The 22,207-nt window shown below is 39.7% G+C and overlaps 1 protein-coding gene across 1 annotated transcript in view; it reads right to left on the bottom strand.

Annotated features, from left to right (window-relative positions):
* Positions 1-2,841: 2,841 nt before the first annotated feature.
* Positions 2,842-22,207, bottom strand: part of LOC126298494 (uncharacterized) — a 132,317-nt gene continuing 112,951 nt past the window's right edge. Inside the window, exons 11-13 of the mRNA XM_049989830.1 lie at positions 18,670-18,765; positions 5,953-6,011; positions 2,842-2,928 (exon numbers count right to left, since the gene is read on the bottom strand). Coding sequence (XP_049845787.1) covers positions 5,959-6,011; positions 18,670-18,765 — 149 coding nt within the window. The 3' untranslated portion in view covers positions 2,842-2,928; positions 5,953-5,958. The remainder of the gene's footprint in view (positions 2,929-5,952; positions 6,012-18,669; positions 18,766-22,207) is intronic.

The raw sequence follows: 22,207 nt of genomic DNA, 5'->3' as shown, positions 1-22,207 counted from the left end.
TTACTAGCTGAGCTACCACTATTTGAGTGAAGTGTGTGATACCACTCGTTGCAGTTATTGCAGTGTCTGACTTACTGGAGCAACAATACTAAATTATTTTACCCAATCATCATCTATCTCATGGCGTAGAGGATAAGAGGGATTTTCATCTCTTCCTGCCTTAATTTGTGGTTACTGTCTCTCTCACTGACAGTCCCTCCTCCTGCAGTGCCTCTTTTAACCTAGTCTTCCATGTCTCTCTTGGTTATTCTCATTTTTTCTTATCATCATTTTCCATTACTTACAGAGCTGTATCAACGTGATCCTGCACCCCTGGCAGAAATGCCAAACTGACTGACCCTCGCACCCTTTTCCTAGAAAAATAAATTTTGGTAATTTCTTCTATAGATTTAGTAAACTTTATAGATGTGTTTAATAAAATAAAGAATTATTGAAAAATATTGCTGGCATGAGTTACCATACACAACAGTCCTTTGTTTCAGTTGTGCCACAAATAGACAGGTTGTTCACCTAACAAAATAATTGTGGTTGTTGAGTATGTAACCTGCCTTCAATAATACAAGTTATTTGAACATCTGATATGGGAGAAGCTCATGTTTCAGAGCAAAAGTACTGCTTGGAGGGGCTAGTGAATTATGTATACCCTTTGCCTTTTTTGCTTGCTTTCTTCCCTTTCTTATTCAAGTCATCAGTCAGCAAAAATCGGAAGCCTTCTATCAAACATCATATATGCTTCAACACCCTCACAACAACCTCTGAAATCACACAAGACCTTAAGAAAGTAGCAACAATTATTACACTATTGAAATGGAGTGAGCTTTGTAGGCAGTAGTGGTGTGAACCACACTGTTCGTCGCATTAATCATAGTAGGAACTCATGTCTGTTCAGCAGTCGTCATTTCTTTGTGATGCTACTTGAGGAAATGAGACTATAGAACTGACAATGTGACAACAGTGTGTGTTTACAGTCGTGGACTGAGGGTAATGTAAGGATGATACAGCAACATGAAGGAAAGGTGAAATAATGTAATCATTCCGGCTAATTCTTAAACGATCTTTCTTTTTTCATAACTTTTTGGGTCAGTTTTGTGGCCCCTCTGTGTCTGTGCCCTTGAAGGGAACACATATTGCCACACCCTCGATATATAGCCTTATTTGCCCCCTTCATTAACCTTGGCCAGCTCACTCACTTATTATCCAAGATTTATAGCCAAAAGTCAGTGCCAAACAGCAATACAAAATGAAATTTTAACAGTAATGTTTGAACTCTTGAAGCAACCTTGTGGAGGTGATGCTCTGGGTAGATTACAATGCTAGTAATGGTTCTTGTGTTTTCAAAGTAGTCATTAATCAATTTAACATGACCCTTGACTAGAAATGGCACTAGTGGCACTCAAATAGATGAAAGCATGGATATGGCACACATCGGTCAGCTAAAAGTGAAACTGAAGAAGAGGTTAAAATTTCAGTTGGTTCATGTCATGAAAATTTAACTGGAAAATTGAATATGCATTGAGTTATTCCTCCTTGAACAATATGACAATGTAAAAAATTCATACAACCATCATCACACAAGACAAGAGTTGGGTGTATGTCTACAACAGTAAGACCAAAGTCCAGTCACCATATGGGTGCAAATGATCACCACCACCCCACCCTGTTATCAAGGAAATTGTGAATTTTTGCTTTCAGTTCAAACACTTAACTACCATTACTATAGAAATATTTTGAAAAGTTTTCTGAGAAACCTTGCAAAGGGAATCAGTCATGGTGAGACAACACATAGGTCCTTCACAATGACAGTGTGGTTGTCCACATGATTTTGTCAATTAGAAAGCAGGTGTGTTTACTCATTCAGCAACCTTACCCCTAGTGGACACTCCACATAAGCTTTTGTTCTAAAAATTAGTCAGAGCTGAAAGGACTCTGTTTCAGATGCACACACTTACTAGCATCTAATGACATTTTGATGCCATCAAAAACGATGTCATGGGCACTAAAGGGCATTCCAAAAGATTTTCAGGGCTGCATGTTGAGATAAGTATATAAATGTTACTTTTCTAAAAACAGACCTCAGACGCCTAACTCTGTTCCCCCAATAACTGACTAAATTGATGTTCAGATAGAAGTATCACTTAGTTATGGTACAGGATAAGCCTCTTCATCCATCTAGTGCCTCAACAAGATTATTTTGCTAGATAAAATCTCAAAACAGGTAACTACAGAAACAGTCCCACAATCAGAAACAGTTTAAGTTGTGTTATAAAACATCTGATAAGTCATTACTAGATATTATATTTCATAGGCCAGGCTGTCCCAACACTGCCACATGGGGGGCAAGGGCATTCCTGCCCACCCCTCATCGCACTTGGGGGCAGGCACAGGTAACGTAAGCTCATTGCCAGACAGCCCTATGCATATCTTACGTGCACATGCAAACCAATTGACAACCACTGCCTTGGTTCACTTGTTCCCTTGGCCAGTGGAGTGCAACTGTGTGTGCAGCAAGACTGCCTGTGTGTTAGCCATATGCCCACCCCTTCCCACCTGTGCCAGTGTCCAGCTGTCCCCAAGTGGGCAGCACACAAGCTGGAACAGCCTGTCATAGCCTTCAGTGACCTAACAATAGTATACAAAGTAACAGACTTAATGGCTACAAATATAGCATTCTACATCTGACAAGAATTACCTGCAGCTAAAGAGGAAACGGTCTTCAAATTCTTCAGCTCTCTCAGTACCATACTGATCTGAAGTTAAGTTATTAAGTAGTGAAGGAAAGGAATTTGCAAGTAGAAGTTACAAGGAACAGTGTTTTGAGGGGCAGAAACCATTGAAGCCAGGTTGTTTTAAGCAGATTTATTATTGTTTACAATGTAACAGATATCTTACATATTTACAAAAGGAACCAGTTTCTTCAAACATCTGGACCTGCAACAAATTAAAATGAATTTGTTACACGACATAAAATAATTAATCAATTTTAAATGATATATTAGTTTGTAGAGAAGTACAATCAGGTAGAAATTTCCAGGTAAATACAACGTCTTATTTCAGGAGGAAGGAAGCTGGATATCCCCAAATGTCACAACTCTTGTAAAGTACAGGAAACACACAGGTGCATCCAGAATGAAGTTTCACTCTGCAGCGAGTGAGCACTGATATCAAACTTCCTGCCAGATTAAAACTGTGTGTCGGACAAGTTTTCAAACCCAGGACCTTTGCTTTTCACAGACAAGCGCTCTGCCAATGGAACTACCTGAGCACACCTCACACAACCCGTTGGTGATGAGGTAACGGCAGAAGTAAAGCTGTGCAGACGGGTCACGAGTTGTGCTTGGGTAGCTCAGTTGGTGGAACACTTGCCCGCGAAAGGCAGAGATCCCTGTGTTCAAGCCCCAGTATGGTGCAAAGTTTTAATCTTCCACGAAGTTTTAAAACAGCTACATATTTAGGAATGTGAGAAAGGTACCACCTGAATGCTAAGATGGTGTATTGTCGTAAAACACAACACAGGAATATGTCAAACGTATAAACTTTTCTATATCTACATCTACGTGATTACTCTGCTATTCACAATAAAGTGCCTGGCAGAAGGTTCAATGAGCCACCTTCAAGCTGTCTCTTTACCGTTCCACTCTCGAATGGCACATGGGAAAAACAAGCACTTAAATTTTTCTGTGCGAGCCCTGATTTCTCTTATTTTATCGTGATGATCATTTCTCCCTACGTAGGTGGGTGGCAACAGAATGTTTTTGCAATCGGAGGAGAAAACTGGTGATTGAAATTTCATGAGAAGATCTCATCGCAATGAAAAATGCCTTTGTTTTAATGACTGCCACTCCAATTCATGTATCATGTTTGTGACACTATCTGCCCAATTTCGCGATCATACAAAACGAGCTGCCCTTCTTTGTACTTTATCGACGTCATCCATCAGTCCCACCTGATGTGGATCCTACACTGCACAGCAATACTCCAGGATGGGGCGGACAAGCATAGTGTAAGCAGTCTCTTTAGTAGATCTGTTGCACCTTCTAAGTGTTCTGCCAGATCAGCTTTCCTAAAAAGTTGATAACTATATTTAACATGTGTTGCAGCACAAAAATCTTTTAGAGTTAAAATTTGTGCATCATGATCTGAAAGGCCATTTACCTTTTTGCTAACAGTATGCCCTTCTAGTAATGAGGAATGAACAAAAATGTTGTCTATGGTTGTTCTACTGTTCCCTTGCACTCTCGTTGCAAAGAATACGGTTTGCATAAGATTATATGAATTAAGGAGGTCTACCAGCATCCTTTTCCTTGCACAATCACTTATACAATTAATATTGAAGTCACCACATATAACTAACTTTTTGTATTTCCTATAAAGTGAACCAAGAACCTCCCTTAGCTTTAGCAAAAATGTTGTGAAATCGGATTATGGGGATCTATAAACAACAACAGTTAGAAGTTTAACTCCACTAAATTTAACCACACCTGCACAACATTCAAACACCTTTTCAGTGCAGTACTTCGAAACATCAATTGACTCAAATGGGATACCATTTTTCACATACATGGCTACTCCCCCACACTCCCACACTGCAAAGAGCTCCTACAAAAGCTGCCAGCCAACCAGTATCCTGGTAAAGGAAGCCTCTGAATTATCTCCTTATTTAAGAAGTGTTCAGATATACCAATAATTTCAGAGTCAACATCTATAAGCAGTTCACTAACTTTATCTCTAATACATTGTATATTTTGATGAAATATCCTAATTCCCTCATTAATCGGATACCTAAGCTTTGTCGAAAGTGGTTTCTTTGTTAGAGAGACTTCCCTCAAGCAGGAATACCTATCAGCTGACTTCAGTCTAAAAAAGGTACAGCTCTAACACCCACTACTACAGGAATTTTCCCATGAGTGATCCCACCAACCCCACCTATGCTGTCACCTATAAGCTTTGCCAACCTCCCCTTTCCGTAACTATTGAGGTGCAGGCCATGTCTAGTGAAACCTGTCCTGCTGATAGACTCCACCGACACCACCGAAATGAGACTCGTGCCTTCTGTCATCAGCGCACCCCCAAGTCTCATGTTATTACGCCTGACGGCTTTATTAAGATGAGGCCGATCGTGACGCTAAAACAGTTCCACGAAATGCACATTCGTGTTGCCAGTCTGAGTGGCTATCTTTTCCAGGTCACCATCTATATCATACTCCCCATCCCTGTCAATACTATTACCAGCCCCACCCACAATCACTTACTGATCCTCTTTAGTAAAATTCCTACATAACTCCCCTATGTTAACAGCCACCTGAGCCAATCCTGCATTAGGCTTCACAATGCTGGTGACCTAGTACTCACTCCCCAACACTTCCTGCAACTGCTGGCCTACACCTCTACCATGAGAACTACCTAACAGCAGAACCTTCTTCTTTCTCTTAGACTTTGCAACTGACTTAGCCACCATAACTGCTGAGGTCTGCTGCATACTTCCTATATCTACAGGTACTAGAGATTCCTCTCCACTAGACTCTGACAGTTGGTCATATCTATTGCTAACACCAATAATAAAACTATCTGAAAATCTCCTTCTCCTAGCAGATGTCTTGCCAACAGCCAGTTAGAGGAAGATGAAAAAAGTAAGAGGTCAAACAACAACATGTCAAAGGAAATCTGCCAGTAACCTATTTTCTGTTAGTTTTTTTATATTGCACATCAAGATTTCTCTCTGTCAAGTAAGTGTTGTTGTTGTTGTTGTTGTTGTTGTTGTTGTTGGTGGTGGTGGTGGTTGTGTTATCATTGTCATCCAATTACAGTCTCTTCTGGAGACTGAATTTCGTAATTCAATTATCTGTACAATTTTACTGTTTAGAATTAAAAACTTCAAATTCATTTTGAATGATATCAAATTATATTTGACTTCAGATTAAATATTTCCTTTTAAATATATTCCAATATACTCACCCTTCCTTAAAGGTAGTGTTGCTTCCTCATTAGATGTGGTGACGTGACTCCTTCTGCACCTATAATTAGGTAGGATTTAAAAAAAAAAAAATAGTTGAAATAGCATACTATCTGCAAATATTATAATACAATCAATTAGATAAGGCAACAGTATCAGTAAACAATAAGGCACTGATCAAAATGTAATCCACTGGGTACTTAATACAACATGTTTGTATTGAGGATTCCCTAAGTGGAGGATAAACCCTTCAAAATAACAACAACAATCAAGTTCTTCCAGACAGAGTATGAATAGGAAGATATTAGAAAGACAACAGATATGTAATTACAACTGACTTATAGACAGCTATAACACCTGTCTTGGATTTCATATACATTCGTTAGGCTCCACTCAGTCAGCCAACCCCTTCTCCTCCTCCTTCTCCAAAAAAGTGGAGACTCTCAGAGATAGACAACTGAATTGTACGCTGAATAGGGTGTGGAGCAAATGGCTGATCGAGGTTAAAATTTTATAAGAACATGCACAGTAAAAATGTATCAACAAAGGAAAGAGTTCATTAATGAAGCTACAGTAACAATAGTCAAAGGAGATGAGGAATCTTCATCCATTCCACATTCAATTGCCGTAAGTATTGCATATAATTTGGCATCATAATTTGGTGGTTGTTTAGGAAGACCGAATCTGGAGACATTGTCAGGAAAAACAACAAAGCAGGCAAGGGTATCCCAACTGCTCAGACCACAATAAAATCATGAAGTACCTTCAGCCCTCGAGCAGGCATACTTCTGTATGGAATACCCCAACTTTATTTTCTAAGCATGGTAGCATTATTCAACAAAGTATGTGATTATTATGTTTGTTATTAACTTCTGTCATCTTGTATGTTGAATAGAGCAAGTGTCATTCTCTTCAGTGCATTTTATTACATGTTTTATGTTACTGCGAGAAGTGGTCATTGCTGGTGCATATCATTTCCCACACAGCTGGTCACATAACAAGTTTAACATTACAGCATCATAGTGTAACCACACATGTACGTAAATATCAAAAAATGTTTTTTCGAAAGAGGTGGGGGGCCTGGAGGAAGCAAGATTTCATACAAAAGTATCAAGGACATGCAAACTACTCTAACACATTCTGCTACAAACATCATTGATGATATTTCTGTGTATCATACAATAACACATCAAGGGATCAACAACAATGGCATCGTCCAATATTTGCAAGGCAGGGATTCCACAGAAAAACTGAGAATTGAAATAATGGCTGCTATAACCCTGTACATAATACCTGGATTCACGCCACAGCAGCAGGCCACCGACATGCTACAGTTCAAATACTGGACCAGCTACCAGAGGCCTCGTCCAGTGGTCCACATGACTTGTGCACACAGAACGGCATCTGCTGCACCACTTACTGCAGCCCTCCTCTATATAAGCACAGGGCAGCAGGCACTCACTCTCATAATGCGTTCATACCTATTGTCAGCAACTGCCTGTATTGTTTCTATGTTTGTGTCTATGTTTTCAACTGTTGTTTGCTTATATGTGGAAGAAGATGAACTTTGGTTCATTGTGGCTGGGCTCCTGTTCGTGTCTTACAGTATAATACAAGTGGCGATGTGTTGGTGTTCACTTCTGCATGTTCAGCCTATTTGGTTCTCCTTTGGTTGTTCTGTCCATGGAGGGATGCTCCAATCACTTCTCAAGCAGCAGAAGGCTCTTACAGTTCCTATCATGAGCTTGTGAGCCACACTGACTATGCAGGCTTTCATGCTGTCAGCGTACTTGCCATCCTTTCTCCCCTTTACAATGACAAGGCTGAAGACTGGGAGGCTTATGAGAAGCAGCTTCAGCAACACTTGCTTGCTTTTGGTGTCACTGATGCAAATATGTGTAAGGCTTTGTTCCTTTCTTGTATTTCTCCTCAGATCTACTGGTTGTTGGGCCAATTATCCCATCCAGGAACCTATGTCACTTTCATTCGATGAAATTTTTAATTATCAAATTATCACAGTAAACTCAGGCATGCCAGTTTAGTGTGTGGAGTTCTAGCATTGTCATAAACAGCCTCACCTACTGGGCTCAGGTGGCTGAACTCCATGGCTTCAGTTGCAATGTCAGTTCGTTACCAATGCTCATCATGATTCCTATGCTGATTCTGTCTTCTGTGACACCATCATCTGGTTGGCTTCTGATAAGGAGGTGTGTCAATGTGCACTACAATATGAGAATCCATCTTCCTGAAGTGTTAAATATTGTTCAATGTTTCGAGATATCTTGTACTGCTAGTGATCAGACTGAGACTTGGTGTGACATTGCCACAGTGGCTTCTGTTCCTTGTTGTGAGGCATGAGTCAGTTCTTGGGGGAGGACGATGAGGCAACTGTACAAATGGGGCACTGGACAGCAACATGCCAATAAGCAGCAGCAGCAGCACTCCACGCTTCCATCTTGCCCATAATATTTCACGTAACATGACAGGAATGTGTGCCCTAAGCGCTAGGCAACTTGCAGCAACTGTAGGAAAACAGACTGCATGTGTCATTCCCAGCCCCTCCAGCGGACATGGATATCAATGGTAACTGGGCATTGGTTATTGAAGTGTGAGTGGTGGACAAAGTGCTGAGACTACAAGTGGACATGGATGCAGCTGACAAATTACTGAACTCACAAACTTATTTGGATTTGGGACCTCTGGTGTTGTCCTTGGTTACTTGACATTTGGCGAGTTACAACAAGCAGCATATTCCAATTTTGGGGCAATTTATGGCTTGCATTATGTATAAATCTGTGGTTTGTTTTTTGACTTTTTGGTACTTGATGAAGCTGACACCACAAATTTATTCGATCTGGATGCTTTTGGTTTTTCCATTTCAGATGTGATGCACTTCATTTCCGACCAGGTACTTACCAACAGTTAGATTCTCTGTATTCTGAATCTTTGTCTCTTTTCTTGGCTGGGTTAGGTTGTGCCACAAATTTTTGCGGCCTAAATTACCCTGAAACCATGTGTGCTCTATTCTAGTGGCTTTACACAAGCAAGTGAAACCAGAATTGGACTCAGATGGGCTGGCATTGCTGGGTGTTACACAGCCTATGCCCTATTACATTCAGTGAGTGGTCGACTTCTCTCGTTACTGTTACAAAACCGACTGGTCAGATTCACCTTTGTGGTGACTTTAAAAGTTTCAGTTAATGCTCAATCTATCATTGATACATACCTCCTGTACAGTGTGGCTAATGCCATTGTGATTTTTCAGCAATTTTTGGAACAACTGACAATGTCCATTCCAGGATGCATGAACTAACTCGATGACTTCGTTGTGGCAAGGGCATCCATTTAACTTCTGCACCTTCTTCACAGTCTTTCTTACGGCAGGGTAGAAATGCAACTTGGCAAAGTCACACTTCTTTGGCCATCCACTGCATATTTAGGACCTGAAGTTCCTCAGGATGTTGTTAAGCCTTTATGTCATCAAGCTGTCATGGTCACAGTTCTGCCTCGTCCTACGAATGTCAAAGTACTTCAAGCATTTTTAGGTAAAATTGCTTACTATCCCAAATTTAATCCCAACACTGCTGTGTTGGCCCATCACCTCCTATAGTTGCTCCACAAGAACTTTCCTTTTCAGTGGATGCTGGCCTGCATGGGCACGCATGCTTTTGAAATCTATATTTCATTTTGCTCCTTGTTCGACTACTTGCCATCCTGGCTACCACCTGATTTTGGCTACAGATGCCACTCAGTATGGATTTGGGGCCGTTATCACATTTTGCTTTAACTTAGATGTTGAGGCGCAATGTACAGTAGTTGGGTTTCCTATTACAGGCTTCCAGATCACAGTTACCTTCACTGTCTATCCAGTTTTGCATCAAGTTGTTCACCTGGTTCAGGACGGTTTATCGGACAGGCCTTTGGGCAGCACTTCTGATCCTCTGCGTAACTACTTTGCCCTCCATCATCGATTTTCGGTATTTGATGGTAGCTATGGAGATTAACGCACTTGGAGAGACAAACAAGTATCTCCCTAGAGGGCAGATTTACTGCAAATGGCACAAGTTGCCACACCCATAGATATTCCACTGTAGAGTGACCATATTGCTGTAATTTAAGCATTACCTTTGTGTGTGGGATATGTGGCCTCATCCTATGGCGAATATATCCTACTGAAGTGTGTTCTGCGAGTTCTGTTCAGCCAAATGTAAAGATAAATGCTGATGTTTTAACTAGCTCAACATTTGCCCTTCTCATTATATTTTGGTCATTAATCACTCCTTCCTATGCATACTTGCCTCTTCATTCATTTTAGGAACAATCACAATGTTTTTGTATGACAACAATGGATGTAGTGCAGTTATATATCAATACGAAATTCCCCAAATAACTTTGCTCCTTGGAGTCTGGTAACCTGTTAGGAAGTGGACATTTCTATCAGCAGGGTACCATTCGTTAAGTATTTAACTGATTTGAAGTATTTTGGTACTATTACTCAAACTTTTCTTTGCTGTGGATTCATCAGGATGACTTTATCTGAGCCCTCTTCGTTGGGTAGTGTTGCTCATCAGCCGCATGCGCACCTTACTGGCAGTTAGAGAAGAAGAGTTTAAACATTCATTTTCGCAGGGGGAATAAATATCTATCCAGACAGAGGTCCATTTTATTTGGTCAATCTAACACAAATGGGGTTTGACAGGTCCCTCAGAAGTTGCCAGTAAAGGACTTCTTAAATTTCAATGGCCATCACCCCAAGGATGCCCAGACTTTACAGTTTCAGAAGTCATTGTGTTGACCAACCTCAATGATGGGAGTCCCCAGGTTTTCCATGTCCATATCCAAGCATTTATCATCAGTGCTCTGAGGTTAAAAAAAAAAAAGAGCTATCCACCCACATTGAAATTTCATCACTAATACCACTAGCACACAGATTTTAACTTTTTATATTGTACAAGAAACAAAAGTAGTCATACTTTATAGATTTAGATGGGCTAAACACAAATATCAAGGTTAAAATTGTCTCCTACCTTTGGGTTACAAGTACATAATGTATTTACACATAAAATGTACACTTTCATGTTCGGAAATGTCACATTTAATAAAATGTTCCAGGCTAGTACACCATGGTTGAATTTATTTTACCTTTAAACTCAACATATCAGCCACATCTATGGAGGACATTTTCAAGGGGGATCGTAAAATCTTTGAATGTCTGATTCACACTCTGGCTCACTACTGATTCAGCAAAATTCCACTTCTGCATGCTTCCATGCAGTGGCTTAACATCACATTTTCGATGGGCGAGTGCTGTTGGCCGGTCATCTGCCATTGTCCACCGTTTCTGTCACCCCATGGTGGAAGACTGGTACACATCATCGTCAGCACCGGAATCCAAATGTCATTCAATTTCATGTCCCCCTCCTTCCTATCAAAATTCCGTGTAGTTGTGGGGAGGTGTACGTGGGTACTACAGAAAGAATTGTCAAAAAATGACTAGAAGAGCACAAAGGCAATTGCAGAAGAGGGGAGACTGACAGATCAGCTGTTGTGGAACATGCTTTGCAGCCAGGACACCACCAGCTACAAGTGGATATCATGAAAGGTTATACAGAGAGGCCACAGAGATTGTAAAACACCCTGAAGGAGGAGGGCATGAAATTGAATGATTCTGATGTGTACAAGTCTTCCACCATGGGGTGATAGCAATAGCGAACAACAGAAGTCCAAAGTGGCCAATTGCGCTCAAAAACATGTGAAGTCATGCCACTGCATGGAAACGGAATTTTGCTGAAGCCTGGTAGCGAGCCAGGGTATGAATCGGACATTCAAAGAAGCTATGACCCCTTGAAAATGTCCTCCACAGATTGGGATGAAATGTTTGGTTTTAAGATGAAATCCATTCAACAACGGTATAATAGCCCAGAACATTTTGTTAATTGTGATTATGTATTTACATTTCACAATCACACTTATGGGACATTATAAGAACTACATGCAAAGGCATTGTGAGAAGGGTTGCTCTGCTGTGAGTAAGAGAGGAGGACACTTCCCAAACAATTGTCAACACTGCTTTACACCACACAAAATCACAAAGTATGAACTCTGTGATCTGACCAGCGATTTAGATCTTTCAAAGCATAAAACCAAGCTCTTGACCTCACAACTGAAATAGCAGAATCTCCTCATGACACAGGACGCGTGACTGTGTTGAGGGAGTGTCAGGAAAAACTTGTGTGTCATTTCAGTATTGAAAACTACATTACATTCTGCAGTGACAGAGACAGTTTGTAGGAAGACCTGAACATTACATACAAACTAGATAACTGGAGACACTTTATAAATGGCTCAAAAATAAGCCTGAATGCAATACTGTTACAATAGTAATGAAAGGCCATCCATCCCATCCCTGTTGCATATGCTGCCTTAACTGAAGAAAGTTATATCATGTTGAAATCCACTGTAAACTGAGCTACTTACAATAAGCATGCAAGGCTGGTAAATGGAAATTTCCAAGTTACTGTGATGCTGTTGGGTTTGCAAGGGGATTACTCTAGATACGGCTGCTACCTGTGTCAGTGGGACAGTTGTGCAAGAGAAAAACACAACAAACAGGGGGAATGGCCTAAACAAAAAGCTCTGGTGCGTGGGTCAAAAAATACTGCCAAAGAACCTCTAGTGAATCAACATATTTTCTCTCCCACCAATGCACATTAAGTTGAGACTACAACAGCATGTGTTAAAGCTGTGCACATGAATGAAGCAGCCTTCCAGTATATTTGTAAGACATTTCTACGACTCAGTACAGGAAAGATCACAAAGAGGATATCCACAGATATGCCAACTGCTGGGGGCCATACACTTTGAGTCCACTCTAAACCCTGATCAACTGCATTCGTGGCAGTGTTTTCACAACATGACGACATTGTTCTCGGGAAACGAGAGCTGAAAATTACAGGAACATTGTGAAGAAATTCATTCATCCTTATAAAGTCACTGGCTGCAAAATTACCCTGAAGATGCACTTCCTTCACTCCCACCTTGGTGTTCCCTGAGGACTGTGGTGCATTCAGTGATGAGCATGGCAAGCAATCCTACCAGCACATTTCTTTCATGGAACAGTGATATACAGGATGATGGATTACTGATACATTGTCTGATGTCAGATGGATGTTACAGAGATGTTACAGACACCATCCAAGAGAGGGAGAGAAAGAAATGGCATGAACAAACTACTTAAGTTCAATTACTGTATAAAGCCTATTGATTACGGTATCAATATATGTGAAACATAAAATCTCAACTTACTTGAAATAACCCTGAGCTAGGAGACAATGATAAATGTAATATTTGTCTTCAACTCATTGAAATCTACACTGAAGAGCCAAAGAAACGGGTACTACTGCTTAATATTGTTCAGTGCCCCAGTAAGCACGCAGAAGTTCTCCAACACGGTGTGGCATGGACTCTACTAATGTCTGAAGTAGTGCTGGAGGGAATTGACACCATAAATCTGTAAGAGTATGAGGAGGTGGAGATCTCTTCTGAACAGCACGTTGCAAGGCATATCAGGTATGCTCAATAGTGTTCATGTATGGGGAGTTGGGTGGCCAGTGAAAGTATTTAAACTCAGAAGAGTGTTCCTGGAGCCACTCTGTAGCAATTCTGGACGTGTGGGGTGTCGCATTGTCCTACTGAAATTGCCCAAGTTGGTTGGAATGCACAATAGACATGAATGGGTGCAGGTGATCAGACAAGATGCTTATGTACATGTCACTTATCAGAGTCGTATCTAGACATATCAAGGTCCCATATCATTCCAACTGCACACACCTTATACCATTACAGAGCTTCCACCGACTTGAACAATCCCCTGCTAACATGCAGGGTCCATGGATTCAAGAGGTTGTCTCCATACCCATACACGTCCATCCGCTCAATACAATTTGAAATGAGGCTTGTCTGAGCAGGAAACATGTTTTCAGACATCAACAGTCCAGTGTTGGTGTTGACTGGCCCAGGCAAAGCATAAAGATTTGTCTTGTGCAGTCATCAAGGGTATACGAGTGGTCCTTCGGCTCATGTTGACAATGTTTTGTTGAATGGTTTGCGCCCTGACAATTGTTGATGGCCCAGCATTGAAATTTGCAGCAATTTGCGGAAGGGTTGCACTTCTCTCACAACGAACGATTCTCTTCAGTCATCGTTGGTTCCATTCTTGCAGGATCTTTCTCCATCCTCAGCGATGTCAGAGATTTGATGTTTTATGGGATTCCTCGTATTCACGATACATTTATGAAAAGGTTGTTTGGGAAAATCCCCACTTTATCGCTACTTTGGAGATGCTGTGCTCCATCACACATGTGCCGATGATAACATCACATTCAAACTCACTTAAATCTTGATAACCTGCCATTGTAGGGAGCAGTAAATGATCTAGCAACTGTGCCAGACACTTGTCGTCTTATACAGGCATTGCCAATCGCAGCACCGTATTCTTCCTGTTTACATATCTCTGTATTTGAATACACATACCTATACCAGTTGCTTTGGTGCTTCAGTGTATAGACACTGTCTACTCTAGTTTCTGCAAAAAAAGTTCACTGTGGACCAGTGATACTTCAAAACAATCAGACAATTCACTAAAATTGTATACTACATTCATCTTTTTATTGAAATAAAACACAGAGTAGTTGGTAAACTAGCCTTTATCCTCTTGTCTAAATCTAAAACAAAATCAATACACAACAAGCAACGTCACATACTTCTTCCCACTGACCTATGACAGTATCTCAGAAGAGTGGGGGTGGTACATTTAGCCACAGGATATTCAGTACAATCTCTGTTAACTGCCACATCTTCTAATTTTTTTTCTTGCATTCCCAATTACACAGATACTCACAGAATGACACTTTATTCCCGAGCTTTTGCACATGGAGAGGGGTGTCCTCGACATTTTGGACCTGCTTATTGCAGGGTACATGCACAGCATAGAGTGGAGGGCACTCAGGGACACTGAGCCGATCAGGTATTTCACAGCACAAGCACATCTCCTTTGCTTCAGTAACTCCATATCATCAATGAGATGAGTCTTGAGGAAATGCTCTGGGGAAACCACTTAGCAGACCTGCTTGGGTCACACATACAAATATAGGCGCAAAACTGCAGTGTTCATTAAAATTTCATGAAAGACCAAGTTAAAATGGTCCTCGAGTACCAACTCTATTGTACCTCAATAAATTTATAATTCTGAGCTTCTTCAAAAACTTTGGTTGTGGCTGATCCCAACCCTATGTTAGCATACTTGTCCACAAGTAAGGATCAATGCACTGGACTCCTTATCATGGATCTTGTACTGTTTATGACAATGGCAAAGAGGGTAGTACAAAATACTGTGAGGTGATCTACCTCTTACGCACACACATCACACGGCGAATTCAGTATAAAACAAAAATTGCTGTTGCAAAAAGATGTGACCTGGGTGTTCAGGAGCATCTTCTGTTAAAATTTGTTGAGTACGTCTGTAACATTCTGGTATTGATGAAAGAAAACCATGACAAATTACACAACTCTTATTTAAACCCATTCCATATTTGTTTCTATTAAAATGTTTGGCAAAAATTGCAGACTGTTTTCAACAAAGAGTCAGATAAGAGTTTTGTATGCTGTTTTCATGACGGAATTATATTTTCTAACAATTTTTAACAAATCATACTACAGATGGGAATAGGCATTGCTGTCTGTAGTGGCATAAGATGGCACAATCACACATGTCAAGACCGCAATTACTAGCATGATTTGTTGAAAATTGTTAGAAAATATAACACAGTGGTGAAAACAGTTACAATTTCTGATGCATTACAGGATTTTAATGGGGGTACATTTCTACTTGCACGACAGAAAGGATGCTCAATCATCCAAGTTCTGTGGACATTCAACTTTCCTTGGTCATAATATTTAATGTATACTGTAAATGATTCACTATTGATCTTGAACAGTGTAATAGTTGATTAGCAGTGTTTCATGACAATGATCAGTGGTGGCTGCAGTGAATTTTCCAATGAAATCAGCAAGGTAAAAAACCTAATGTAACAGAACTGAATGCAGGCTCACTTAGACTGGGAGTGTTCACTAAAATCAAAGGGATAATGGAGCAGAACACTCACCACAATACCTACTCTCAAATAACAGCACAGATGGCAACACTTCGCCAAAGCTCGAGAATTCACTCACTGGCAAAGGAGGCATGGAAAAAACTGGTTTCATCAGAAGAGTTATGCAAGAAGCTGCTTCAAACTGATCATGTGTGTCCAGTATCGTACACACTACAGAGAGTCATGGATTCTGCTTCACAAAAGGACAATGTTGGGTCTGCAAATATTTGGGCATACAGCAAGGACTACATACACTGCACATCTTACAGTGACTGGTTGATGGTGACCATTATACATTATAGTGCGATTAAAATTACTTTGTAAGTATGAGATGGCAGAGAGAGAGAGAGAGAGAGAGAGAGAGAGAGAGAGAGAGAGAGAGAGAGAGAGAGAGAGAGAGAGAGGGGGGGGGGGGGAGGGGGGAGGGGGGAGGGGGGGGAGGGGGATGGAGGGGGAGCGGGAGCGGGAGAGGGAGAGGGAGCGGGAGAGGTATTGGGAGTGAGTGAGCGAGAGCTGGTGCATAACATGCCACATGCTCATGCAATCTGATGATGTGCAGTCTTTATCAATAAGTCATATTTAGGGGTGGTGTTTTTGGTAGTGTAGGTTTTTGCAGTGGCAATGTTGGGCGGCAGTTATGATTGTGGAGTGCAGTGCCGGCAAGAGAAATGGTTCTATTTAGAATGAACATTGTAATTACCTGTTCAAAGAAAAAGAATAGTATATGGAGCTACTGTGTTTGTTTCCTCTTCCAACCTAATGTTCCACACTCTGGGCCCTCTGTAACAGGAACTGTGTTTCGATTCTCACCGAGCATGCCCGGCATCACTGCACGTCGTGTGTGCCTACAGAAGAGGCAATACATTGAACACAGGGAGCCTGAGAAAGAACTGTGACTGGATAACAATTTGCACTCAGCATTCTAGTCACTGGAATGTTAATGAGCAAGTTATTATAACTGAATGATACAAATGATCACTGGAAGCCAGTTGCATTGTTTCTTACAGATTTTAAGAAAACCACAAAAACCATGGGTTACTTCAGCAAATTGCTCACTCCTTCAGATGACAATGCATGTCTTCTCCACGATTTTAAACAATGGGCTTGCAATCAATTTCAACTAACTGAGTGTTTACGGGACTTAGTAGGGGGATGAGGCAGGTGTTGAAATGGCTTACTCAGTATTTTTCCTAGGTCTGCAGGACACCAGCCATTAGTTTAGGAAGCATTTTTAAAGTAAAATAAACTGCCAATTTTTTTGTACAGGATCAAAACTGAAAATGTTGGGTGTGTGCCTTCCCAGCTTCTGAAATAGGAGTCCTGTATTAGGACAGAGACAGTGGATGTTAGAGTCTGAACTTATGCTGCTTTTCTTTCCCACATCACTTATACACTTCATCTTTTTCTTCCAACCATTAATTTTTCTCCATAAGAAGGAAGTATTTTAAATTCCAAAGGTGACTTAAGAGAGGGGAAGTGAGTGAGTGAGTGAGAGTGTGTGTGTGTGTGTGTGTGTGTGTGTGTGTGTGTGAGAGAGAGAGAGAGAGAGAGAGAGAGAGAGAGAGAGAGAGAGAGAGAGAGAAAACACACACTGATCCAGCTGTTTGGATTTTGGAAGCTTGAAAATACATATTCCATTATTCAGCAAAGTGACTCCACAAAAACACAGAATTAATCACTATTACATAGTACTGCATGAGGCACTACTATCAGCTCATTGCAGCCACATAAATAATGCATTTCCACGAATATAAGCAATGTGCAATAAAGTTTTAGTTGTAATTTTGGTAACAGGTACCATACTATGGTTTTAATAATTTGATTATGCCACAAGTGCCGAGTAAATAGGTGAATGGCTCAACATTGAACTGAACCAGTTGAAGAGCTTTTATTTGTGGACAAAACTATTTTGCTATTGTATGTAACAGAATAAAAATAACAGAATGAGATGCAATAAGATATGCAACCAATTCACTGCAAACAAATAGTGTCAACAGTCCTATGGAAGAAATTGTTATGTAATCCACACAAAATACACAGGGTCATCAAGAGAGGGGCTCATCTGACTATATAGCAGTCAAACAGCAATGTGAGAGGTAGCAACGTAGGTCTCAATTGTCTGTACAGTGAACAGAGGCACAATAGGGGCACTAGAATGATTGGACACATCTGAGACAATAGCCTCATGTCTTTGTTCCTGATGGTACATATACCCCTCTACAGCAGGAAATGACAGGGCTTATATTAATGCAGCAGTAATTAATTCATTAAAAATACACATACAAGCAACGTAATCCAAATTCAGTCAGACCTCACATGGCAACCTGACTATCTCACCATAAGGACAGATATAGCTCAGAAAAATGGATCTTCTTTTAACATTACACTTTCAGCACTTAATTGGTTAAATGAGTTCCTAGGATGAATGTGATAATATCACATGCAGAAATCTGCTGTAGAGTCAAGATAATGAACAGTAGTTATATTTCTTCGCAAGTCTTCCAAAAAGCAGTGAAGATAAACTGCATACTCTTAAATAGCATTTAAAACATGGTGAAAACATCCTACCTGCAGTTCGTTGTGGAACATCTGGGTAACTATGCTGAGTGTGCCTCTGAAGGTGCTGTGTTTCTGCATTTCGAGGAAATGAGGCTTCTGGCTTTCCTGCAACACAAATGAAAGAAATATATTATTTTTATCATATGCAGTTACAATAAATCAGATTCCACTCGAGTATGAAAATACACAGAGCAAACCACATATCAACTTTTACATTTATTTGGCTCTGAAAAATTAGTAAAACATAAATTAATTCTGAAGACACCCCTAAGACCACATTTCAGTCAGTCTATACTCCATTGTTTGTCTCACAGGTGTTAGCTGTAGCTACCCACATTTATTCAAATGGTTCCCCGAGTACCTGTAAGGGAGTAGGAATCCACAAGAAAGTCTTCATGCATGATACTGACGACAGCCCTCAAGTGATTTGAGGATGTCTGTACTTCTTGGCTCAGGGAAAGAGTTCTCGTTGGCTGTCGTCCTCAAGCAACCTGGCTGCTGGTGGAAAGAGACTGCTAATAGGGTTGTTTTACAAAAGAGCCTAGTTCCAGTAAACACATTACACATGTCTAAATTACAAGTGGTTGCAATGGACCACAATAAATTAAGTTCTGATATTCATTGTACTACTTCACACAAGTGAATGTTATGACATTTTCTGTCATCTCATCATGTACAAACGTATTCCTGGCTTTTTCTTCCTGTTTCTTCGCCCTATAATCTTCCAACTGCTAACTGCTGTGATTTGCTGGCAGTAAAAATTAAGTGGATTTAAGGCTAATACATCCTATTTGCTTCCTTTGGAAGTAACACGTACTTTGCTCATTTATGTTGCCTTTTCTCTGCTTTCTCTACCATGAGTTTCCTTCTAACCCCCTCCCTCACACTCTGCCCCATTGTTTTCACTGTCTTGATTGATTTAAACTCTCTTCTTCTTCAACTGTCAATTTTAGGGTTTAATGTCATAATGACACTGAGATCACTTTTATATTTAATTTATGTAAACTTGTATTTAATAGTGCATGTATTTGGCTACTGATTCTGCTGAATCCATGTCTTAATCTTTAAATGAGAATTACTATTTTATTTTCATCTAATTTTCTGCCCAGTTATGGCTTCAAGGGCTAATTTCAGATTTTATGGTCCAAGATCAAATATTATAGATATACCCTCAAACTTTATAATTAAAATGATAAGAATTAAGAGCCTAAGGAAGTCATCAATAATAAAATTTTTATGTTCAACTCAAAGTAGTGATACTGCTTCACAATATCCTAGTACTATTCAAGTTGCCATAAACTTTCAAGTTGTAACGCAACAGTAGGAATAACATAAAAGAAGATGAATTCAACCTGGCAATACTTTCAATACACGCTAAAGACCAATCACATCTTAACTTGGATTACCAACAAAATTGAAATTCTTATAATTGGCTAGATAAACACCAAGGATTACTTTGTCCAGTTAGAGTAACCAAACAGTGAGGAAAATGACGTAATGTTAAAACAATCCAAAATGATTCTGGAACAAGGGTGTCAACAGTTGTACCTACTGTTTCTTCCATCTCCTTGTCAACTGCTTTCTTATTGTCTGCATAGTACATAAAGTGAGAGTCTCCCCTCCTTGATTTACTTACACAATTTTTCCTTGTTGGTAAGCTCTAATCTCTATGTGTATTTGCTCTATTCACCAAAATGTATTTGTCCTGTCTCAGAAACCTTTCCATGAGTAACATTTGTCATGGAATAGAAGTTGTTCACAATAGGAGCATTTCAAGAAAATGAAATAATAATTACATGTTGCATAACAGTTTCAAATGTAATGAAACAGAAGTATACACGAGCAGCAGCAAATCAGTTGCTTTTGACATGGGTGATAAATGGGTCACAGTAACCAGGTCCTAAAGGAACAACTCTAGAATAGAAGAATGTGAACTTGCTGAAAAAAAAGCATGTTCAAGGAGCACTATTTATGAAATAATCATATACAAAATAGGCTTATTTTCTGTCTGTCAATCGCTATTTTTATTTCAAAATGACCAGTTTCTGGAACTGTCACACATCTTCAGATTGTATCTCATAGTTACAGAGTAACCTGTACTAACGGTATAATTTTGAAATAAAAATACCAATCAACAGACAGAAAATAACCCTCTTTTGTGTAAATAAATATCCTGAATAACTCCCTGTAAAAATATTAAAATAACTGTATGTTCATTGTCTCTGAACAGGGAACACACAATGGAATTTTTAAATACTTTATGCTGGTGGTGTACACAGCCTGTAAATATTTGAAGAGATTCTTACTAAATCACCAGAAGCTGCTGAATGCACAGTACTTTATTTGTTTCTTGCTTCAATCATGAACACCCACTGGGCAATCCACATAACAGAGGATTGCAAAAGATACAGTAGACTATGTGGCTGCAAGCATAGCAACATGCGGTGCTCGTACTCACACAACATGTCATATGTGTACCTGACATACTCACATAAAATGTCATTACAGCACATCTGACAAAGGTAGCACAATAGCATCAATTATGGAACTAGAAAAATGGAAATCCATTACATTTCACACCTACTATTGCAAATATAATAAATATTGTTGACATAAAAAGAACAGAAAATGTTCATACCTGCCGATGAAACATGCACATGTAATACTTATATCACTGGCACACACTAGTGTATTACAACAATTACTGTGCTTAAAATGCCTACATTTGCACAGCTGTAGTTATGTAAGCACACTCTGCATACTGAAGAAATGAACATCTGATTTCTGTTGTATAAAGGCCAATGCAAATTTTATGCACAGTCTTACACCACGAACTTCCAATCTTTGATAGCCAAGCAAAGCTCTGGTATTCTCTAAGACTCCTTTTGCTTACTTCTCCTATAATACGAATTACTGAATGTACATAGGCAGTTAAATAAACGGCATATTGTCTAGTTTGTCATTGTACAGCAGCTGAGGGGTACATCTACCTTAATTCATCACATTTTCACATCTGACAATTTGTCATGGGCTTTTCCTGAAATAGTTCCACGTATTGATGAATGAAATATTGGTGGAGCTATATGATGTTTAAGAAGCATTCAGACTTACTAAATAAATACTACTGTGTTTATGTATTCCCTTGTGTTTATGATTGGAATGTTGTTCTCATGCTTACAATAAACTTCTCTTCTGGTTGTCTGTTGGCTCACAAAGTGCTTATAACATTTGCTCATTCTTGACAACCTTACCCATAATGAACTTGTGATTTATCACATCACAGTTATTTACTTCTGTCACTAATGCAATGACATCTTTTGTGAAGTATCTGATGGGAAACTTCGCTCGACAGAGAGTGGCAATAGCTACACATACAGAACTACCTTACTGACAGATGTTACAAACTAAAGTGCAAAACACCAAATATTTATAAGAGGCAATTAGAGTCTACATGCTTTGTTCTACATACTTAGCATCTTAAGTGTTGTTATACTAAAGGAACAGAATTAAAGGAATAGACATAAACAATGTGCAAATAATCAACTTC

The sequence above is a fragment of the Schistocerca gregaria genome, chromosome X, assembly GCF_023897955.1.
Source record: "Schistocerca gregaria isolate iqSchGreg1 chromosome X, iqSchGreg1.2, whole genome shotgun sequence".
Lineage (NCBI taxonomy): Eukaryota > Metazoa > Arthropoda > Insecta > Orthoptera > Acrididae > Schistocerca > Schistocerca gregaria.
Note: the sequence above shows the minus strand (reverse complement) of the source record. Positions and strands in the feature narration are given on the sequence as shown.